The 21,088-nt window shown below is 35.9% G+C and overlaps 1 protein-coding gene across 1 annotated transcript in view; it reads right to left on the reverse strand.

Moving 5' to 3' along the window:
• Positions 1–21,088, reverse strand: part of Greb1l (GREB1 like retinoic acid receptor coactivator) — a 250,854-nt gene that overhangs the window by 103,936 nt on the left and 125,830 nt on the right. Inside the window, exons 4-6 of the mRNA XM_076837400.2 lie at positions 13,732–13,891; positions 13,323–13,520; positions 3,384–3,560 (exon numbers count right to left, since the gene is read on the reverse strand). Coding sequence (XP_076693515.2) covers positions 3,384–3,560; positions 13,323–13,520; positions 13,732–13,888 — 532 coding nt within the window. The 5' untranslated portion in view covers positions 13,889–13,891. The remainder of the gene's footprint in view (positions 1–3,383; positions 3,561–13,322; positions 13,521–13,731; positions 13,892–21,088) is intronic.

Consider the following 21,088-nt stretch of genomic DNA (forward strand, 5'->3'; position numbering starts at 1 on the left):
TATAGGCCCCACAAAAAAAGTTATCAATGGCTGCTTAGTTCACCACCTTTCTGAAGTCATCCACACATCCGTCCGTCCGTCCGTCCATCCATCCATCCATCCAACCACCCAACAAATACTTATACGTGCTAGGCACTGTTTCAGGCACAGGTTTTTACCACTGAACAAAGCTCCAGTCTGTGAAGCTTACACTCGGAAACCTTAATGGGAAGGTACCTCACCTGTAAGGCAGATGTGCCACACCCCAAACAGTAAGAAAAGCTGTCAGAACCTTTTAGTTGAAAAAGGACAGTGCTAAAAAAAAAAAAAAATGAGACTTATCTGGTAGGTCCAGATAGTTGAGAAATGATTAGTGTGAGAATTAGATTGAACAAGCTACTGAGGTTGAGTTTTGTCTTTATCTTTCCTTTGTGAATATTCTCTGAGGTGAAATGCAAAAACATGAAGAGGGAAGAAAGCCATGGGTCTGGATAATCCGCAAAGAGAACCTTCACAGTAATGATGATAGTTAGCAACCTGAGAGTCAGATGTCTACTACAATTCATTTTGGATACTCTGTGTAGTTTCAGCATTAGCTTTAGTTTAAGAGAGATTTTAAACTGCTCCAAGTTCTTGCTAACATTTGTAATAAAAAACAACACCTCTGCCGGGCACGGTGGCACATGCCTATAATGCCAGCAATTTGGGACGCTGAGGCAGGAGGATAGCAAGTTTGAGGTCAGATTCAGCAACTTACCAAGATCCTATCTAAAATAAAAAGGGGTTGGGGATATAGTACAATGGGAAAGCCCCTCTGGGCTCAATCCCTAGTACGATGTGGGAAAACACCTAACAGCTGAAATTATCTTTCTAGTTTTTCTGGAAATCAAGTCTTCTAATCACATGATACACCTGGGGCATATGAACTGCCAGCTAGATCAATATATTTAAAAATAAACTCCCTCAAATCTGTGGAATCTGCATAATTTATATAAAAATGCAGACACATTGATATTGGACAGTGATTCTAGAATATCCAAATCTTAAAAATTTTCCCTCTCTATCTTAGCATATATTAAAATCATCTATCATATTGAATGAATGTTAACTTTTGGAGAACAGAGTACTGAATATTTAAAAATCTCAACAATGTGCGTATCTAAGAAAAACCTTTTACCGTATTGTTGTTGCACTACATTTTCCCATGGAGAAGTGGCTGGTGGAAAAATATATCCATTTATAAGGCTAGAGAAAGTAATAAAGTTCCAAGTCTATAAAGATATTTAATAAATATGACAGCAGAACAACTACTATTTGAAGAATAAATAATATATGCTGGGTACTGTGCAGGATAGGTGCCTTATACATCATCTCATTTGATCTGTACAACACTGCAAGGGTAGGCATTATTGGCCCTTTTACATGAATGAGAAATCTGAGACTTCCTAAAGTACTAGGAGGCAAATCTGGGCTTTAAACTCAGTTCTGATTCTAAAGCCCATAGACTTTGTCTCATATTTCTGATTATGCAGGACTGTGAAGTATCCTGATGGTGTTTTCTTAACTTTGCCTTAATGTGTTCCAACAGGATTCTTCTAGCCATGGAGAATCACTGAGCAAAAGGTGTCTGGAGAGATTTTTCAATGTTTGTAGTCAGATCCACATCTGATCTGTTCCATTAGATGAGATGTAATGTTTTAAAATGCTAAAGTTGTCTTTCAAAGTTGTTCTATATCACCAACTAACCTTAAGCTCTGTGAGAGAAAGGATTGTGCCTTATAAGTTTTGCACCTCTACATCATAGTCTAGCATGATTTCTGTCATATAGTACATTTGAGTAAATACTGCTGGACAAATGAATGAACACATAGTTGGACCTTCTTTGTTAAGTTAGTGCAATGTATAAGCTTTGCCATTAGACTTTTATATTAAAGCATTTTCTAAATTCTACTGAGAAAAAAAATGACCACATTCTTTTTTGAAGGGCCTTAAGAATAGTAAAAATAATCACTTCTGCTAGATACTGTAATCCCAGGGACTCAGGAGGCTGAGGCAGAAGGATCTCAAGTTATAGGCCAGCCTGGGAAACTTAGTGAGACCCTCAGCAACTTAGTGAGACCTTGTCTCAAAATAAAAAATATAAAACTGCTGGGGATGTAGCCCAATGGTAAAACACACCTGGGTTAAATCCCTAGTATCCTCCCTCCAAAAAAAAAAGAAAAATTATTCCTTCTTTTTCTATGAACCAAGAGATGCCTCTGAACTGCAATTTAAGAAACATTCATAAAACATGTACAGAGTCACTTTGTAACTCAATATATTGATATATTTCTAGATTTTCTGATGACATAGTTTAATAAGAAGAATGAATCAAACTAAACAAACCAAATCACCACACAATCAATACAATACTTGAATCTTTGCCCTCTTCTCTATTCTTTCTATTGATACTTGTGCCTAAAACATCTGATTCCACTTAAATAAAAGAAATTATGAGAAACAAAAACAACTCTAGAGAAACACAGTAGCAAAAAGGCAATAAACTTCATATGTCATCTTGTCTTTTCAATTATTAAAAATAAGTTTTTAAATCAACTTTTTGTTATTCTTATAATGTTGAGAAGCTATACCATGAAAAACTCAGAGTCTAAGTCATAAGAGAAAGTTAAACAATTCTGATATAAGGTTATACATTTTATATACTTTATATCCCCTTCGTTACTTTAGGAGAACTAATGCTAAATATAAAATTAGAATCACATCCTTCAAGTAGGGTAGGAATAATGGGTAGTATGGAAAAACTACAATTGGTTTAAAAAGTGGATAATCCACAGAAAAATAGTTCAGAGTTGCCATCAGGTTCAGATGGATGACTATACAGAGTAAATTCCACTTCATTTTATAAAATATTAATATTTTTGCAATGTCAGGGATCAAGCCCAAGCATGACAGGCAAGCACTTTCCACTGAGCTATACTCCCAGACCTAAAATATTAATTTTTGACAAACTGTATACTGTATTTTAGCATTTGATCAAAAAATCTCTTAATTAAGGGCTTCAAAATTTACGAATGTAGGGGCTGGGGATGTGGCTCAAGCGGTAGCGCGCTCGCCTGGCATGCGTGCAGCCCAGGTTCGATCCTCAGCACCACATACAAACAAAGATGTTGTGTCCGCTGAAAGCTAATAAATAAATATTAAAATTCTCTCTCTCTCTTAAAAAAAATTTACAAATGTAAACTAATTTTTAAAAGTTACTAAAAATAGTTCCATACTTGAACTAAACAATGTAAGTGCTAACTAATCCTGTGATATGTATGTTTTTAATTCTGTGGAATTTTTAAATACACTTGTATTTTAATTTCCTCCTTCTGGAAGGAATTTTACAGGCATGAATTACTCACCTAAAAGTGCATTTTTCCCATGATCATCTGGTAGAAATCGCTTGTCTACAGCACAAACTAGAATGTGTTCAGGAAGATTGGGAGACTTGGCCCCTACCAGGAGGAATCCTGCTGGAATGTCGATTTGTTCCATGCACAGTGATACCAAACGCAAATCTTTCCCTGCTTGACAAAAACCTAAAAAAAAAAAAAAAAAAAAAAAAAAAAAAAAAAGTAAGAAAAAAAAAAAAAAGACAAAACAAAACAAAGACACAGTAAACTATTTGGCAGCAGGTATTTCTTATCACCCTTTGGGAGAGTAATCTGTATTAAGGACTAAAATTAAAGTCTGTATTGTCGCACCAGAAGACAAATCTATCACATGCATCCCTCTGAATAGAGCTAAAAAGACACTAAAAGGAGATATTTCCACCTAGTTTAGCTAAAATGACAATTCTATAGTTTCTGGTCCATAAATAAGGCAATGATAAATATGCAGCATACTTTGAAATGTGCATGTAATTCTTTTTTTTTTTTTAATTAATTTTTATTGTAGGTTGTTCAAAACATTACATAGTTCTTGATATATCATATTTCACACTTTGATTCAAGTGGGATATGCGCTCCCATTTTTACCCCACATACAGATTGCAGAATCACATCAGTTGCACAACCATTGATTTACATATTGCCATTCTGGTGTCTGTTGTATTCTGCTGCCTTTCCTATCCTCTACTATCCCCCCTCCCCCCTCCCCTCCCCTCTTCTCTCTCTACCCCCTCTACTGTAATTCATTTCTCCCCCTTATATTTTTCCTCCTTTCCCCTCACTTCCTCTTGTATGTAATTTTGTATACCCCTGAGGGTCTCCTTCCATTTACATGCAGTTTCCCTTCTCTCTCCCTTTCCCTCCCACCTCTCATCCCTGTTTAATGTTAATCTTCTTCTCATGCTCTTTGTCCCTACTCTGTTCTTAGCTACTCTCCTTATATCAAAGGAGACATTTGGCATTTGTTTTTAAGGGATTGGCTAGCTTCACTTAGCATAATCTGCTCTAATACCATCCATTTCCCTCCAAATTCTATGATTTTGTCATTTCTTAATGCAGAGTAATACTCCATTGTGTAAAATGTGCATGTAATTCTTATGTGCACATGATAATTTTACTTTCAACACAGAGTTATTTATCTAAATGGGATAATCATTGAAAGAGATGCTCTCAATTTTATGGAGGAAAAGATGGAACCTCAGAGTTTGGTAATTCATAAAGGGGTCAGAACTAGTATTCAGAAGCTGTTAGATTCTTTTCACTAGCTCTGATATGACTTTATATAACCACTTTGTATACTAATGTATTATTACACTAGTTATTTAGTTCATCATTTATTAAATATTTGCAACAGATTCTTCCTAGGCCTCAGGATACAGAATTGGACAAAATATATATTTTTAAGTACTTGTACTATAGTCAGAAGAATGCAAAGGAATCAATAATCCTGAACACGATCCTTATAGAAGACACAGCTATTGTTCTGTAGCACATCTTCTGGGAAATGATCCTCCCTGTACTCTAGTCATGTGATCCCCTGGAAAGTTGTGATATTCCAGATTGACCTGGAACTGGCACCTGATTCAAGCTGGGCCACTTTAATAGTTTACCTTTCTGGCTACACTTGATTGGTCCATATGTGGTCACCTGACATAAACCAGACCAAAGATTTTCCCTAAGGATTCTGAACATGGAGTCAGGGAGAACATAGTTCAGTCTGCTCTGCTAGTGAGAAGTCCATCAGCATAGACAGGAGGCTGGGGGAGGAAAGTCTAGCAATTTTTGGATCCCTGAAACTCAGTTGTATCTGCCTTTCCGTGGTTTGGTCATGAAACCTTTTTGCTTTGAAATTCTTCCAATAATTTCATTTTACCTAAGCTAGTTTCTTTTTTGTTTTTTCACCCCAAGCTAGTTTCAGTTGGGTATCTCTCAACAAGAGACTGAATACACGTATGATAAATGCTATTTCAGGGAGCTGTGAAAAAATGAAGGATGCATACCTAACTCTCTACACACAACCTGGGGGGAATACCATCATCATTGCTCAGTACCAAGTAGGGAAGAACTACGTAGAATCTTCCAGAATCAATTTTAACTAAACATCAACAAATACTTAGATGCCATCATTAGCATATGAGAGAGAGAAAAAAGAAAACTCCATCAAAACATTGTACACGCCTGTGGTATATATAAATCTGTCACATGGTTTGGATCATTGGATCTCAAAAGCAGGTAAAATGAAATTGAAAAAAGCTAACAGAAGAAATTGTATAATGATAAATACAATGGGGCTTAACCATTTCAAGTTTTATCATTTAAAAAAATCAATTTATTTTAGAGTTCATGATAAAAAAATGTATTATACAAAGGTTACTATGAGGGGCTGGAGTTGTAGGTCAGTGGTAGAGTGCTGGTCTAGCGTGACATACTATGGGATTGGGGAACACTGATATAATCTCACTGGGTTCAATCCTCAGCATTACATAAAAATTAATAAAATAAAATAAAATAAAAGTATCTAAAAAAAGTTACTATGGGCTGAGGCTGTAGCTCAGTGGTAGAGTGCTTGCCTACCATGTTCGAGGCACCAAGTTTGATCCTCAGCACCGCATAAAAATAAATAAAATAAAGGTATTGTGTCCATCTACAACTAATTTTTTTTAAAAGTTACTATGAGTTCTTTACCAATTTTAAATGAATCTGCATTTTATTATTGATAATATCATCTACATTTATTAGAAAAATAGTCATTTATAGATGGGTGAGCCCTATTACTTTATTCAGTTGAGAAACATTTCTGAGAGCCTTTGGATATATGAAAACCCCCAAAATTTTGTTTCTTGTATCCTCATTAAGGAACAGCACTCATAAGTTTAGGGAACTTAGGAACTGATGAGGATGGGGAGGGTGTTGTTGATGGCAGCTAAAATTTTTGGAGTACTTACCATAAGCCAAGTACATTGTAAACATCATATAGATTACCTTATTTAACTTTCTCAACAGCTCTAGTAACTCTCCTCATAGGTGAAGAAACTGAGTCTCCAAAAAGGTCAGGGAATTTGCACAGAGTTACATAATGAGTCCAGTCATGTTCAATGACGCAGGACATGGGAAGCATACTAATAATGGGAAATAGGATGCTTGAGAAGCTACCTGCCAATAAAAAGTAGTAATGCCATCTTTGTACAACTTTGACCCACCCAATTTAGAAAGAAAAGACTAGATGGAAAATACAAATCTACACCAATTTGAAAATTACTATAAATTTTTTTAGAACAAAAAAATTACATGGAATTACATGGAATCACAAGATCATCTGGCACAACATTTCTCAATAAGCGGTTATCGCCACTTCCAGAGATTCCGAAGGGTGTTACAAGATACTTGAGAATTGTAAGTGAAATTTAAATACACATCATAATCAATTTCTAAAAACTAGTCGATTATTCTAATGTCCTATTTTAATTTTATTTTTAAAATATATTTACTTTATTTATTTTTATGTGGTGCTGAGGATTGAACCCAGTGCCTCACATGTGCGAGGCAACCACTCTACTTCTGAGCTCTAACTCCTGCCCCTCTAATGTCCTATTTTAAAACAGAATGTTCTGACAACCTTTTATCCAACACATGTAGGGTTACTGGAAACCAGCTGAATGAGCTCATAACTCATTCAGACAAACCCCACATCATCGTGTGGTTTTGGCTACTATACAATTTCAAATTGCTTTTATTTCCAGTTGTAATTGATTGATCCTATGGGTATTTATTTATTTATTTAGCAGTGCTGGGGGATTGAATCTATGGCCCCAGGCAGGACAGGCCAGTGCTCTGCCACTGAGTCACACTTTCAACCCATCTATCATATGTATTGACATGTTGCTTAATTTATATTCATAATGAGCTGTTGGTTAAGGACAAGAAGTTCACCTAACACTGTGTTAATGAACAAAAAAGTGATTTTACAAATATACCTGAATATGCTCATTGATAGACACAGAAGTTACATTAATTCCCTGCCCTTCATCAAATTATAAGATTATATAAAATGCACCAATACATTTCTAGGACACAAAAAAACCTACTACTATATGTAACTAAGAAATTTAGTGATTATGGTCCAGTTTGTTTTTTTTATAATGAAAGAAAACACTATTTCATTCAATAGAAAATTTCCTGCAAACAGCAGTTTAAAACTTCCTCATTTCATACAGCAAAAATACAAAAATTGTAAAAATAAATTTAAATATCTTTTGCACCCTAAAATGTAGAACTTTAGTATTAAAAGTAGAATTTTACTTTTTTTTAAAAAATGCTGGAAAACATGTCAATATATCTGGCCCCCCTCAAATGCAGTATATTTCATTTTTTAATTTTCCAACACAATGAGCTTTTTCTTACACATTCAATTTAAATTAAATAACATTTATTTATTTATTTAATTTTGGTACCAGGGATTGAACCCAGAGATGTTTAACCACTGGGTCACATTCCCAGTCCTTTTTACATTTTATTTAGAGATACGATCTTGCTGAGTTGCTTGGGGCCTTGCTAAGTTGCTGAGGCTACCTTTGAACTCCTGATCCTTCTATCTCAGCCTCCTGAGCCACTGGGATAACAGGTGTGTACCACCATGTCCAGCTAAACAACAATTATTGAATCACAAAATTAGACAATTTTTCTTGTACTGTATGAATATAAAAGTATATTAATATGCTCATCTAAAATAAATGTTTTCTACTTAAAATCAAGTCTTCATCACATGCAATGCAATGACATAAACTTTGAACTCCCAAGAAGTTCAAAAGTTTCTAAGAGATTTGTGGAACATTGATCTATTCTAATATCATTAATATGTAAATGAGGAAATGGCTCAAAAAGGTTAGAAAATGGTCGATGGTCAAATGTCCACAAACCAGAAACTGTGGGACCCAGAACTACAGTCTCTTCACTCCAGATTAGATGCACTTCAACCTCATTAGTAGGTCTCTGATTCATAATGTTTTATCTGTGCCCATTCGGATATAGAACACTCTTAAATAATCACTTCCTTGACTATTCCAGCTGGGTTTTATTACCTGACTTCTCTGTGCCCATTTTAGGCTGAATTATCTGTGGAGCATTTGATACACCAGGCCCTGACAACCACAGGACTATCATTATCCACCTATTGCTGATGGGTTCTTAAAGTTCAAGTTTTTAGCCAGGCACAGTGGCTAAAGACAGTGTAGTTTTTGGCTACAGTCCCAGTTACTTTGGTGGTTGAGACAGGGGGATCACTTGAGTCCAGGAATTTGAAGTTAGCCTGGGCAATATGGTGAGATACCACTTAAAAAAATGCAAGTTGTTGCAAGCCACAAAGGCAATCAATCCATGCTTAGAGAGTGACATTTCTGATGAGATTTCTAAGCAATACATTGTAGCAAAATTGAGATTAAGGAGGGAAAGTACAATTTTGGTTCTTGGCTAAATGGGGATAGAATCCAGAACAGTGTGGAGAATACCTAAAGCAAACTGGATTTTCAAGGGAAGAAATATTTCAGAGTGATTTTCTCTGGCAAAAATGGACTACTACACAGGGCTGGGGTTGTGGCTTGGTGGCAGAGCACTTGCCTAGCATGTGTGAGGCACTGGGTTTGATCCTCAGCACCACATGAAAATAAATAAATAAAATAAAGGTATTGTGTCCAACTACAACTTTAAAAAATTTAAAAAATAAATAAAGGTATTGTGTCCACCTACAACTAAAAATGTCCCCCCCCCCCCAATGGACTGACTACATAGTCCATTCAAATGAAGAAGCCCAAATAGTTTTTGAGTATTTCAGCCTTTGAGGGGTTTCTTATTTATGGTATGAGGACACCTAGAGGTCAAAAGTAATAATTACTAAGCAATGACTGAATTCTATGTGTTCTATCTAGCCTTCTCTTAAAAATATACTGCAAGAATAATCGCAATGTGAATTATCAGATTCTCCTTGATGCCCCCATCCTTTGCTGCTATCCACTGTGATTTTTATACATTAAAAGCACATTTCATGTGTCACATGCCTGTGACAATGAGAAGAGAAAATTTCCAATTTTGTGATTTAAAGAAAATAACCACTCCACAATGATGGAGGTTGGTAAAAAGACACAAGAACTAACAGAAAGAGCTCCCAATGTCTGAAACTGGAATCCTCTGAGCAACATAAAGTCTATTTTATAAAATAAATAGTCCTATTTTATCTTTTTTTCACACAGGCAATGTAATTAAGAATAAAATAGGAGAAAAAGGGAAGACAACAATTGAGTTTAAAATGGGGTTAAGAAAAAATTCATTTGGGGGCCAAAAATGGTTACAAAACCAAGGAAAGTTTCCTCAGTTCAGTTTGTAGTTATTTTGAGAATAAGTTCACCTGCCAAGGGGTTGGTGTTTTGCTGTAAACATATATTTACAGATTGTTTCCTCCAAACCCTCATTGTTGAGTTTTAAATCAGATATAATTATATACATTATCATCACGAATCCCTAGAAAAGAAAAAACATTATGCTGACAGCATTATTTATCTTTTTTTTTTTAACTGAAAATAAGCTATGTCTGTAGAGTGGATAGCTATAGAAACTATGAAATGTGATTAGATTTCAAGACCTGTAGGATCCTAATACCCAGTGTGGCAAGTAGTTAAACATTCCCACTATTAGAAATATGTCAGATTGTTAATCTAATAAATATCAGATATTAAATCTCAATTAAAACCTCAAACTGAATGAAAAGAAACCTTTGTACTCCTTTGCAAGGTTAATTCTGAATTACATCTGAAGTTATTCTCAATGGCTAATTTGATCATTCTTTAGAGACTACTAGTAGATTGGGCTCAGAGTTCCCTAAGGAAGGCTCAAAGTCTGTTTATTGTAAACAAGGAAAGAAAGATAGGTTATCTACATGGGATACATTCACAAACTTGCCTCCAAAATAATTTCATTTTCTGAGAGTAATTCTAAAATGCTGTCCTAAAAGCAAAGCTCTTGTAGAGCAGATAATTTTAATTTAAAAATGGGAGGGGGAACTAATAGTAGAGGGTCCTTTTTTAATAAACTTCACCTGCATTTTCTTAAGAAACTAGCCAAGGTTTTCACTTCACAGAAACAATTTGCATTCTTCAATTATCTCCAACTTGAAGGTTACAGAATCAACAAAAGGGGGAGGGGAAGTTTACTGAAACAGCTGTAAACACAAACCAAAGTAATCAAAGCAGTATTTGGAGGCCTAAAATTTGGTTGCCCTTCACCCCTTTAGACAATCAACTGCCTCCCAGCAGGATAGGAACCTACACTATTCCAATAATTTACATAAGAAATTAGCAACCAAAATTTACATCTGAATGGTAACCCCCAGCAATCAGTCAGGTGTTAATATCTGCTTATCTAAATTGCCTCTAAAAATAGCTTTACCTTCCTTTAAGCCTTAGGTAAATAGAGAATTTTCCCACCTAGGGAAGATGATGAGTTGCAACAAGTCCAAGCATTTGTTATATTGTCCTATTTTGCTGCCATTTTTATAAGGAAATTCTCAAGAGATGTTTTTCCCATTGAGTATGAAGATTCTTAGAATTATTTTAGAATAAGCCAGACTGAAAAAAGTTACATAAGCCAAAAATAATCAAATTATAAACTACTGTTGGTTTGAATTGCCACGCCAGGTGAATTAAGAGGGGAAAATGGATAATGGATGCTAATTATAAGAAACTACAGTAGAAGATACAGAACTCTGCCTTCAGATTGTCTTGGAATTTCAGTCTCCTGCTTGGTATTGGGGATAGTTTTTTGTTCTCAGAAAACTGCATTTCCTTTATCTTTAAAATAATGACTGCACTTCCTATATACTTCTTATGTTCTCATGTTTTAAAATTTAAGAAATACTTGCTACCTTAGACCACTAGGTTTATATCTTGCTGGGTACTAAACAGCTTTCCATACCTGATCATAAATAATACCAGTGTCAGACATCTCAAAAGGCAAACTAAAAACATACTTAGAATAACCTGAGACAGGAAACTTCTCCCCTATTTCTTGGTATATAAACCTTTTACTCTGGTTCTACTCAATTCTCCAATATAACAAGATTCATAATGAGAATTCAACAAGTACAAGTGCTATTTCAACTTCTAGTTTGTTATTTGATAATTATGACTTGATCGTTCGGTTAGACAAACAGCATAAAAATGGATATAAAGCCAATAAGTAAAAACAATGCTGGTCATCTCCCACACCAGGAGAGAGAGAGAGAGAGAGAGAGAGAGAGAGAGAGAGAGAGAGAGAGAGAGAGAGAGAGAGGAGGAAGAGAGAGAGAGAGAGATACTGAGCAAAAGGAATCAATAGTAAGTGGAAACAAATTCATAAAGAATGATGTCTTCAAGGCAGGCCCAAGTAAAAAAAAAAACAAAAACAAAACAAAAAATGGTACCAATTGCTAGAGACCACTTGTAGTGAATCAGGCTTAGATAAGCTGGCAGGAGCTTTATTCAGGTCTTCACCCTCTTGGTAGGGGATTTTAACTCCTTTACTGGTTATCAGATTATCAGGAGGGTTGGCAGAAGTCAAGAGAAACTAAAACTCCCAAACAATGCAAACTACTTATCTGGCTTTGTATATTTGTATCTTTAGCTTATCCCAAATTATTTGCACTTCAAACTTTGGAAGGAGACTGTCCTGAGATTTTATCCCTCTTCTTCCCATCCCAATGTCTTCTCTCCAAGATATTCATATATTGACATTATCTCAGGTCTATGTCAATTTAATTATAAAAATTGCACGCTAGCTGATCTGGAAAAAGTGAAACCTACACATTAATTAGGCTGATGGTCAGAAAGTCACAACTGAATGGAGGGAGGAAAGTGGAATTTAAGTCACGATAGCACCAAAACCACAAAATACCAAAAATGTTAGAAACCAGGGCTTTCTTATTAAAAAATGCAGCCTGACCTTTGATGGAAGAGAAGGCTGACACAAGTGAATAAAGCAAGGTTATCCTACTATTTATATTTTTATCATAAATAAATTTTTAATTTTGTAATTTATAAAAAATCATATTTTTTTTGCCTCTACACTAGATAAGTGTTATAAATAAGCATAAAAGGGACCTGGGGTTGTGGCTCAGTGGTAGAGCACTTACCTAGCATGTGTGAGGCACTGGGTTTGATCCTCAGCACCATATAAATATAAATAAATAAAATAAAGGTACTGCCATCTACAACTAAAAGTCTTTAAAAATAAGCATAAAAGATAAATATACAGCATCTAATATCTCAATTTTTGTTTAGGGGTGGGGGTGGAAACAAGGAGAAAAAGGAAATACTAAAATGTTTCCTAAGACAGAAAATTTCTTTCTTTCTTTTTTTTTTTTTTTTGTTGTTATTGTTGGTACTGGGGATTTAATCCAGGAATACTTTACCACTGAGGTATATCTCCAGCTCTTTTTATTTATTTAATTATTTTAAAATTTTGAGACAGGGTCTTGCTGAGTTGCTCAGGGCCTCACTAATTTGCTAAGGCTGGTCTTGAACTTGTGATCCTCCTACCTCCATCTACTGAGTCACTGGGATTACAGGCCTGGGTTACTACACCCAGCTTGACAGCAGCATGCTTGCAGGAAGTACATGGAGTACTGGAAAAACCTTGACCTGTCTAGACCTGCCTTTGCACAGGTCCTCACAGAGAAGTTATTCAAGTATGAATCTCAGTCTCTTAATCTATAAAATGGGGTAGATACCTGCTGTGAAGTCATAGTCGGCAATGGGAGTGAGAACATAACCACTCCTCATTTCTTTCCCTAATTACTAGTTTCCAGCCTTGAGCACTGCATGGAATGACTGGAAACAGACCAGCCAATATTAGAGGGGAAAACAGCAAGAAAACAAAACTGAAACCCACCGTCTGTTGTGCAAGATCCTTCTGGGGCAGGTTTTTGTGAATAGGGAATTGGTGGGCTGTTGGAATCAGACATTTCTTCATCATCTTCGTCATCTTCCATTTCATTAACGGTTAAATTGTTAGAAAAATCTAGAGTGCCATTTTGAGTGTAGCGGTGTACCAAATCTTTATCCAAATCCTCTACCTTGGGCTTGACATCTGAGAAACAAAGCAATCAGTGACTTTTTAATAAAAAGATGCTTATGGAAAAATAATCAGAAGAAAAATTCATAGTTCTGAAAGATAATGTCTGAGGAGCGGGAGACTAGCATTTTCTAATATTTAGCCAATTGATTTCAGAGCTCCCAGGATTTGGAATCCCCACTTCTTTTTAAAGGAGCCTAGAAATGTCTAAGACTGAGGATCTTACCTGCAGATGAGAAAGGATGCTGCTCAGGGTCCAAGTACAGCTGGGAAAAAATGGGACGTGGTACCACGTTACTACATCGGAGCGAGGCTTCTATGGAGTTGTGGAGAGCTTCCTCAAATCGAGCAGATTTCAGTTGCCCAGCATATGAATTCCCCATGGTCTACACACAGCCAACCCAAAGAAAAAGTGGGAGAAAGGAGAAAATTGATATAATTAGAGGTTATATGTCTGCAAAGTACAAGTATTGTTATAAACTATATTCATAGCTCTTATAAAGACGTGAACCCTATAAAATACATTTTTGTTAAGACAACTTGTATAAGTTATTTGTTATGTCACCTGTACTTTGAATCTTTACAGTCTAAACCCATTTCAAAAAGCCTATTTATTTGTTTATTTATTGGTACCAAGGACTGAACTCAGGGGCACTCGAGACGACAACCAAGTCACATCCGCAACCCTGTTTTGTATTTTATTTAGAGACAGGGTCTCACTGAGTTGCTTAGCACCTCACTGTTGCTGAGGTTGGCTTTGAACCTATGATTCTCCTGCCTCAGCCTTCCAAGCCTCTGGGATTATAGGCGTGTGCCACCATGCCTGGCAAACAAAACAAAACAAAGCAAAACAAAACAAAACAAAAACCTTTAAATGATCTTGTATCTAAGAATTAAACAGTAATAAATGTTTTAGGTCAAAGCTCTGCAACCAGTAAATCAAAATTGATCTGTCAATCACAAAACCCAACCTGGTTAACAATGGGACCACACTTCCTCTTTACAATTGGTGGACTGCTAAAACCCCATACCAATTATGTCAGTTATTTCAGAGTAAATATCTAGTTACAACTCTCTACTAAGATCTGTTACTCTGAAGAAGAAAAAAATAAAAGACTTTCTTCTAGAAAAAAAAGGAGAAAGCTTTATGATAATATATTTAATTAGGAAATTTCTGAAAGTAAAAATTGAGCCTTTAAACTCAAAGAATTCAATTAAGTAATGCTAGAATTTGTTTGAAAAACACAGTTTCTTCTAAAGTACAATCGTTTTGGGGACTCTTCATGAATGTATATAATAAGTTTTGAAGCCATGACTTACAATTCTCATCACTAACATTTGTGTAGTACTCACTAGCTATAAAAGTTTCCATGTATAATAATAACTACTATAATTGGCTAGACCAATGATTCCCAAATGGTCTGAGGGCCCCAAGATACTGTCAGAGGTCCATGAAGTAAAAACTATTTCAAACTATCACTGAATATTATTTGTCTTTTTCACTCTCAGACTTTCATATATGCACAGTGGAATTTTCCAGAATCTGCATGATGTGTGATACTGCAACAAATTTAATGCAGAGCAAATAGGTTACTCGTCTCACTAAATTTTCTCTGGAGGAAAAAAAATCCTTATTTTTCATAAAACGTTTATTTTAATATATAGTGGGTTGTTTATTATTATTTTAAACATTAATAAATATTTATAAAAACTTTTAGTTTTAATTTATAATACATATAAACTATAAAAACAAAAACTTGTTGGGGTCCTCAATTTTTATGAGTATAAAGTGGCTTTGAGACTCAAAGTTTGAGAACTCTTGGGTTAGACAGTATACTAAGCCCTTTGTAAAAATCATTTTATTTAATCCTCAAAATTCTCAATTAGGTACAATTTGTTTCCACTTCACAACTTAAAAACAACAACAATAACAAAAACAAGAAAGCTGAAGCTTGGAGAAGCTAAATTCCCTGCCCACTATCACTCAGTTAGTAAGGCCAGGAGCCACATGATGGCCAAGCCTGCACTCCTACGATATCGGCTAAACTTGGCAGATTCCATTTCAAGACACGTAATTCTCAGAATATCTTAGCTCTTCTTCTCCCATCAAGGAGGAGAACTGATGTTAAACCTCATCTGGAATGCCAACTTAAGAATGACTCCTTAGAAGGATTCCCTGGAGGACTTGGTCCAGAAGAAGCCTACTCACCAGGAAAGGAAGCCATGATCCAGTGTGCCAGCTTAGAGCAGAGAAGGGGTGATGCATAACCCCACTCTTAGGTTTCCCGGACCTATGCATAAAAATCCCATAGGAGATTCTTGTACCTCCGAATTGCCTTAACATAGCAAAGAAGGCTTCTTCCTTTGTTAGCAGTGAGTAGTATACAGTGATTTCCATCAGAGTGGCTGGGTTTGTGAAAGTTTTATTAGAGAGTCCTACAATTTGGAAAAAGCCAGGATCCTACTTTAGCTTTCTCATAACAGGTAATAAAAAGCCTAGGGCTGGGTGTGGTGGTGCATGCCTGTAATCCCAGCAACTCAGGAGGCTGAGGCAGGAGGATTCCAAGTTCAAGGCCAGCCTTATCAAAACTTTGCAAGACCCTAAGCAACTCAATGAGATCCAGTCTCAAAAAATAAAAGGGGTTGGAGATGTGGCTCGTGGTAAAGCATCCCTGGGTTCAATCTCAGTACCAAAACAAGTTGAGTATATATACTAAATCAAATTAAAAATGGCAAATGGGTTGGGTGCAGTGGCACACACCTGTAATTTCAGAGGCTCAGGAGGCTGACTTAGGAGGATCGCAAGTTCAAAGCCAGTCTCAGCAAGCTAGCAAGGCCCTAACCAACTTAGTGAGATCCCATCTCAAAATAAAAACCAAAAGGGCTGGGAGATGTGGCTCAGTGGCTAAGCGCCCCTGGGTTCAATCTCTGGTATCAAAAACAAACAAACAAACAAAAAATAAATGAATGTAAACAGAAGAAAATCTACAAAGTGTGTCCTATGAAATTTTCCTGAAACACCAACTTTATGGCTAAGCTCTTAAGATTCCCCACTTGTACAAGTATAAACTTTTAAATTTTCTGAAGTTCAAAAGCAATGTGTTTTTCAACAGCACCATATATGATCAAAACAGGGTGGTTTCTGAAAAAGAAATATGCTGTGCCACCAGTTTATCTGAGTCAAAATCCAACAGCCACTTTACCTTTCTTCTTTGCTAAAAGGGGGTTGGGGAGGAGGGGAACTACCAGAAACTATCACATTAATCAAGGGATTTCTTATCCACCAACAATGGAATAACTTCAAAGGTGGACCTTTAGCCTTTCTCCAGAGCACAAATGCCTGGAAATCTTGCTTCTTCTTAATCTATTATCAGCCCAACAAGTTATCTTCCTTGCATTACTGAATATCTTGATAACCTACAGTCTCTAAGAGATCTTTTTAGTTTAATAAAGAAGTGCCCAGTTATAAGTGAAGAAGCATATAATCTCAATCCCTTTCCCTCATAGTTTAAGGAGTAACATGACAGATACACACATACATGTATATAGTACAAATAAATATTGCTTTGAATATTAAATTGACATAAAAATGGGTAATGGAGTTTCACAGAAGATATACATAATCCTTACAGGAGCATTAGATATATTCAGATGAAGACCAGGGGAAGTATCCATTCCCTGCTTAGACTTGGTACAGTAAAATAAAGTAGATGTCTTTATTTCAAATAAAAACACAACTGGGTAGTTTATTCTCTTTACTTTTTCCCTTCCAAAACAAAGGTGATTGTATTAAAGTAAATTATCTCTAAATTCATTCCATAAATTTCATTTATTAATAAGTATACTATGAAAAAAATCTATATTTGTTTTAGATTCCATGTTTACAACTGGGTATTTTAAAAATGATAATGATAATAATAATGTAAAAGGATTACGGAACTGACCCCAGACTTCTCTTCTGCTGACTATGGAATTCTTCCCTTGACAACTCAAGGCTATCCCAAGAAGGATGGAATTCAAAGGAAGCCTTTTTAGATTAATATATTCTAAATATTATATGCCATAATATTTAGGGACACTGAAATTATTGGCAATTATTACCCTACCAGCACTCCTTTCCTCTGAATCTCAAAGAGGTCATGAGGCATCAGACCTGACTGAAGGCTAGTGTGAATAAAACTTCAAACAGAAGATGGACAAATGTTTTTCAGAATTAGTCATTATATCAAATGGCACCTAGAAAGCAGACTTGTGATTTCCATTATATGCTTATTTTATGTATCTGACTAATATCAAGTTTATGAGACTGTATTACATTGTTTCCCAAATTTTCATTATTGATTGTAAAATTATAAAAGGACAAACATTACTAAATGTTCTGTTTTGGCCTAACAGACCTCTGAGATACTAATATATACTCTTGCGATATTAAGGAAATGTCTAAGGAAAAATAAACAAGATAGGTTCTTTCTGTACCACTAATTAATTGCTCCAAATGCAGATGTGACCAACTATAAACCACTATGATATTGTGATCGGGGGCCTTTCTGTTCTTGTCTTTTCCCTTTTTCCACAGAAGAAAATACTGAGGAAAAGGGATAGAAGTAAAGAGGTAGCAACTCTGGTGGCTTCAGGAAGGTGCACTGGAAAAGTGAAAAGAAGAGTAGCTTGGGAAACAGGTGCCTGCTAATGCTTCCATGGCCTCTCAATTTTTCTTTTCTTTTGAAAATGGAAAGGAAAAGCAATGCACTACCAATAACTAATGGGTCATGTCAGAACACATGGGAGTCCAGATAAAGAGCTCCCCTGGGTCAAAGATTAGAGAAACTGAACATAACAGATAACACATGCAATTGGCCAAAATATATTTAAGATATAAAAATTCAAGGACTAATTTTGCTACTCAAGGAGAAAAAGGAAGAGCTCTCTTGGGAACAGAAACAAAACAAAAAAGCACCTAATTAATTGAGCACAACTAGGGGAGAAAAAAAAAGGAGGAGAGCATTTACCTTGCTCTTTCTATACTTCAAATTAACCATTGTGGTTATCAGAGAGTAATTATTTTTTAGTGAAGAATTCCAGCTGATAGAGACGCAAAGAATGACACAAGTATAAAATGACCACTTTGCAACCCCCTAGTGAAAAATTCATGCATGCAATGCTAATGAGTTAAACTATTAGGTAAAATGTTGATGTAGAACTCAAGAATGAAAAGATCAGGCTGTCACCTCCTAAACCCACTGATCAAACAGCATTACTACAAGTGAGGCAGTGAGAAACGGTGGCCTCCCCAAAGGGAAGGTATGAGGCACACACAGTCCCTAGGAAGTATTCAAACTAGTCAAACCTTTAGAGCAACTTCTGATTACAGGATCAAGGAACAAGTTAAATGAAACCATAAGACAACAAACACATTTAGAATGAGGGACAGTTCTGTAGAGCAAATGACCTGGTTTCTACAGCAAGCAGGGTCATCCAGGTTTTAAATAGTAGAACTAAGATTCAAAAACCTCCTAAGACCATGTTTTTCCCACAAAAAATGTTTGAAGCAGAAAAAAAAAAAGGTGAAAGTAAAGGTGGTACAGTGTGTGTGTGTGTGTGTGTGTGTGTGTGTATGTGTGCAGTTATTTTTGGTTAAAGACATAGGCTCTGGAGTCAGAGGACCATTTGAAAAAATTCAAATCCTGTCCCATCATTCCCTGCGGGATACTGGGTGAGTTACTCAATCCCTCAGTTGTAAAGTGGGGATTTGACTACCAATCTCATAGGTTCCTATAAGAACACATGAAAATACGTATCTATAAAATTTCTAGAATAGTGACTAGCACAGAATAAGTAAGTATACAGGAAATGTTAGTAGTAAAAGTAATTTTTTGCTTGTTTAGCGTTATGCTACATTAAGAATACTGAGAGGTGCCCTTTTCCTTGAATGCCTTAGTCATTACAAGAGATTTTAGAACATTCTTTACAACAAATGATCATCAACATAAAAGTCCTAAAAGCTGCTATTTAGCACTATGCAAAATTCATCTATAAGAAATTTATAGCTAGGCACAAGGGCACACACCTGTAATCCCAGCGCTCAGGAGGCTGAGGCAAGAGGATCAAGAATTCGAAGCCAGCCTGAGCAATGGCAAGGTGCTAAACAACTCAGGGAGACCTGTCTCTAAATAAATACAAAATGGCGTTGGGAATGGGCTCAGTGGCTGAGTTCAAACCCCAGTATCCAAAAAAAAAAAAAAAAAAAATTACAATCATATATACAAATCATGGAGTAATCTTTGACACCAAGAGCAGTGCTGGGCAATAAAATTTTCTGAGATGATGGAAATGTTCTCCATCTGCACTGTCCAATATATGGCAATCACAAGCCACACATGTCACTGGAGTGTGGCTAGAGTGTTTGAGGAACTAAATTTTCAATTTTATTTAATTGTAATTAATTTAAATGATTACATGTGGCAGGTAGTTATCATATTGAACAGTGCAACTCCGTGAAGATACAATGCCTAGGAAACCTAAGATTTAAGTTTTAAGAGGTCTGACTGTATCACTGGTGATATGACCTTGAATGAGTCACTTAACCTTGCAAGCTTAGTTTTTTTCATTCTATATGCTCATAAGATAAGCATATAGAATGGATTATTATTACTCCTTATAACAATAAAATCATTTCACTTCATGTAAGAAAATAATTTGCTATTGCATCACTGATTGCATGTTGTTTCTTTATTAATAATGTTCATTGAGTAGGGGCGGGGGTACCGCTCAGTGGTAGAGCACATGCTTAGCCTATAGGAGGCTTTAGATTCAATACTCAGACCTCCTAACCAAAGGCAGTAGTGAGAGTGATAACATGTGACTCCTGGACAAATAAAGCAAATATAATTCTTGCCAAGTTCTCATTAACTCTATAATGTAAAATTATAAGCAAATGCTCATTCACAGTTTTCTCTCTTTTGTGCTTTCTTAGTATCTCATTTACTTATTGTTTAGTCTTTGGTGCTGGGGATTGAACCTGGGGACCTGCCCATACTAAGCACTTCCTCCACCAATTAACACCCCTAACCTCATTTATTTATTTAATTTGACATTTATCACTCAATTATTTATGTTGTGGGACTTCGTATTTGTCTAACTCCCTCATTAGATTGTGAATTTGGGAGGGGGGGCGGATATTTGGCTTACAACAAAATATTGGTTTTAAATCGAGCCAAGCGAGGTAGCACATACCCATAATACCAGCTACTTACCAGGCTGAGGCATGAGAATCAAAAATTCAAGGCCAGCCTGGGTAACTTAATAAAGCCATCTCAAAAAAAAAAAAAAAAAAAAAAAAAAACTTTTTTTTTTTTTTAAAGGGCTGGGAGTGTAGGTTAGTGTGCAGCACTTGTTAGAGGCCTGTGTTCAATCCCCAGGACTGCTAAAGGTGGGAGGGGGAGGAATTGAGTTTTTAAAAAAATGAATAGATGGAGCTTTTGTATCTTATCCAATTATACATTAAAGAGGTCTAAAGAGATACAATCTTTTCCCAAGCACGTTCCAAAAAAAAAACACAAAGCTAACCATGCATTCAAAACCAA

Source organism: Callospermophilus lateralis, chromosome 17 (genome assembly GCF_048772815.1).
Source record: "Callospermophilus lateralis isolate mCalLat2 chromosome 17, mCalLat2.hap1, whole genome shotgun sequence".
NCBI classification, from domain to species: Eukaryota; Metazoa; Chordata; class Mammalia; order Rodentia; family Sciuridae; genus Callospermophilus; species Callospermophilus lateralis.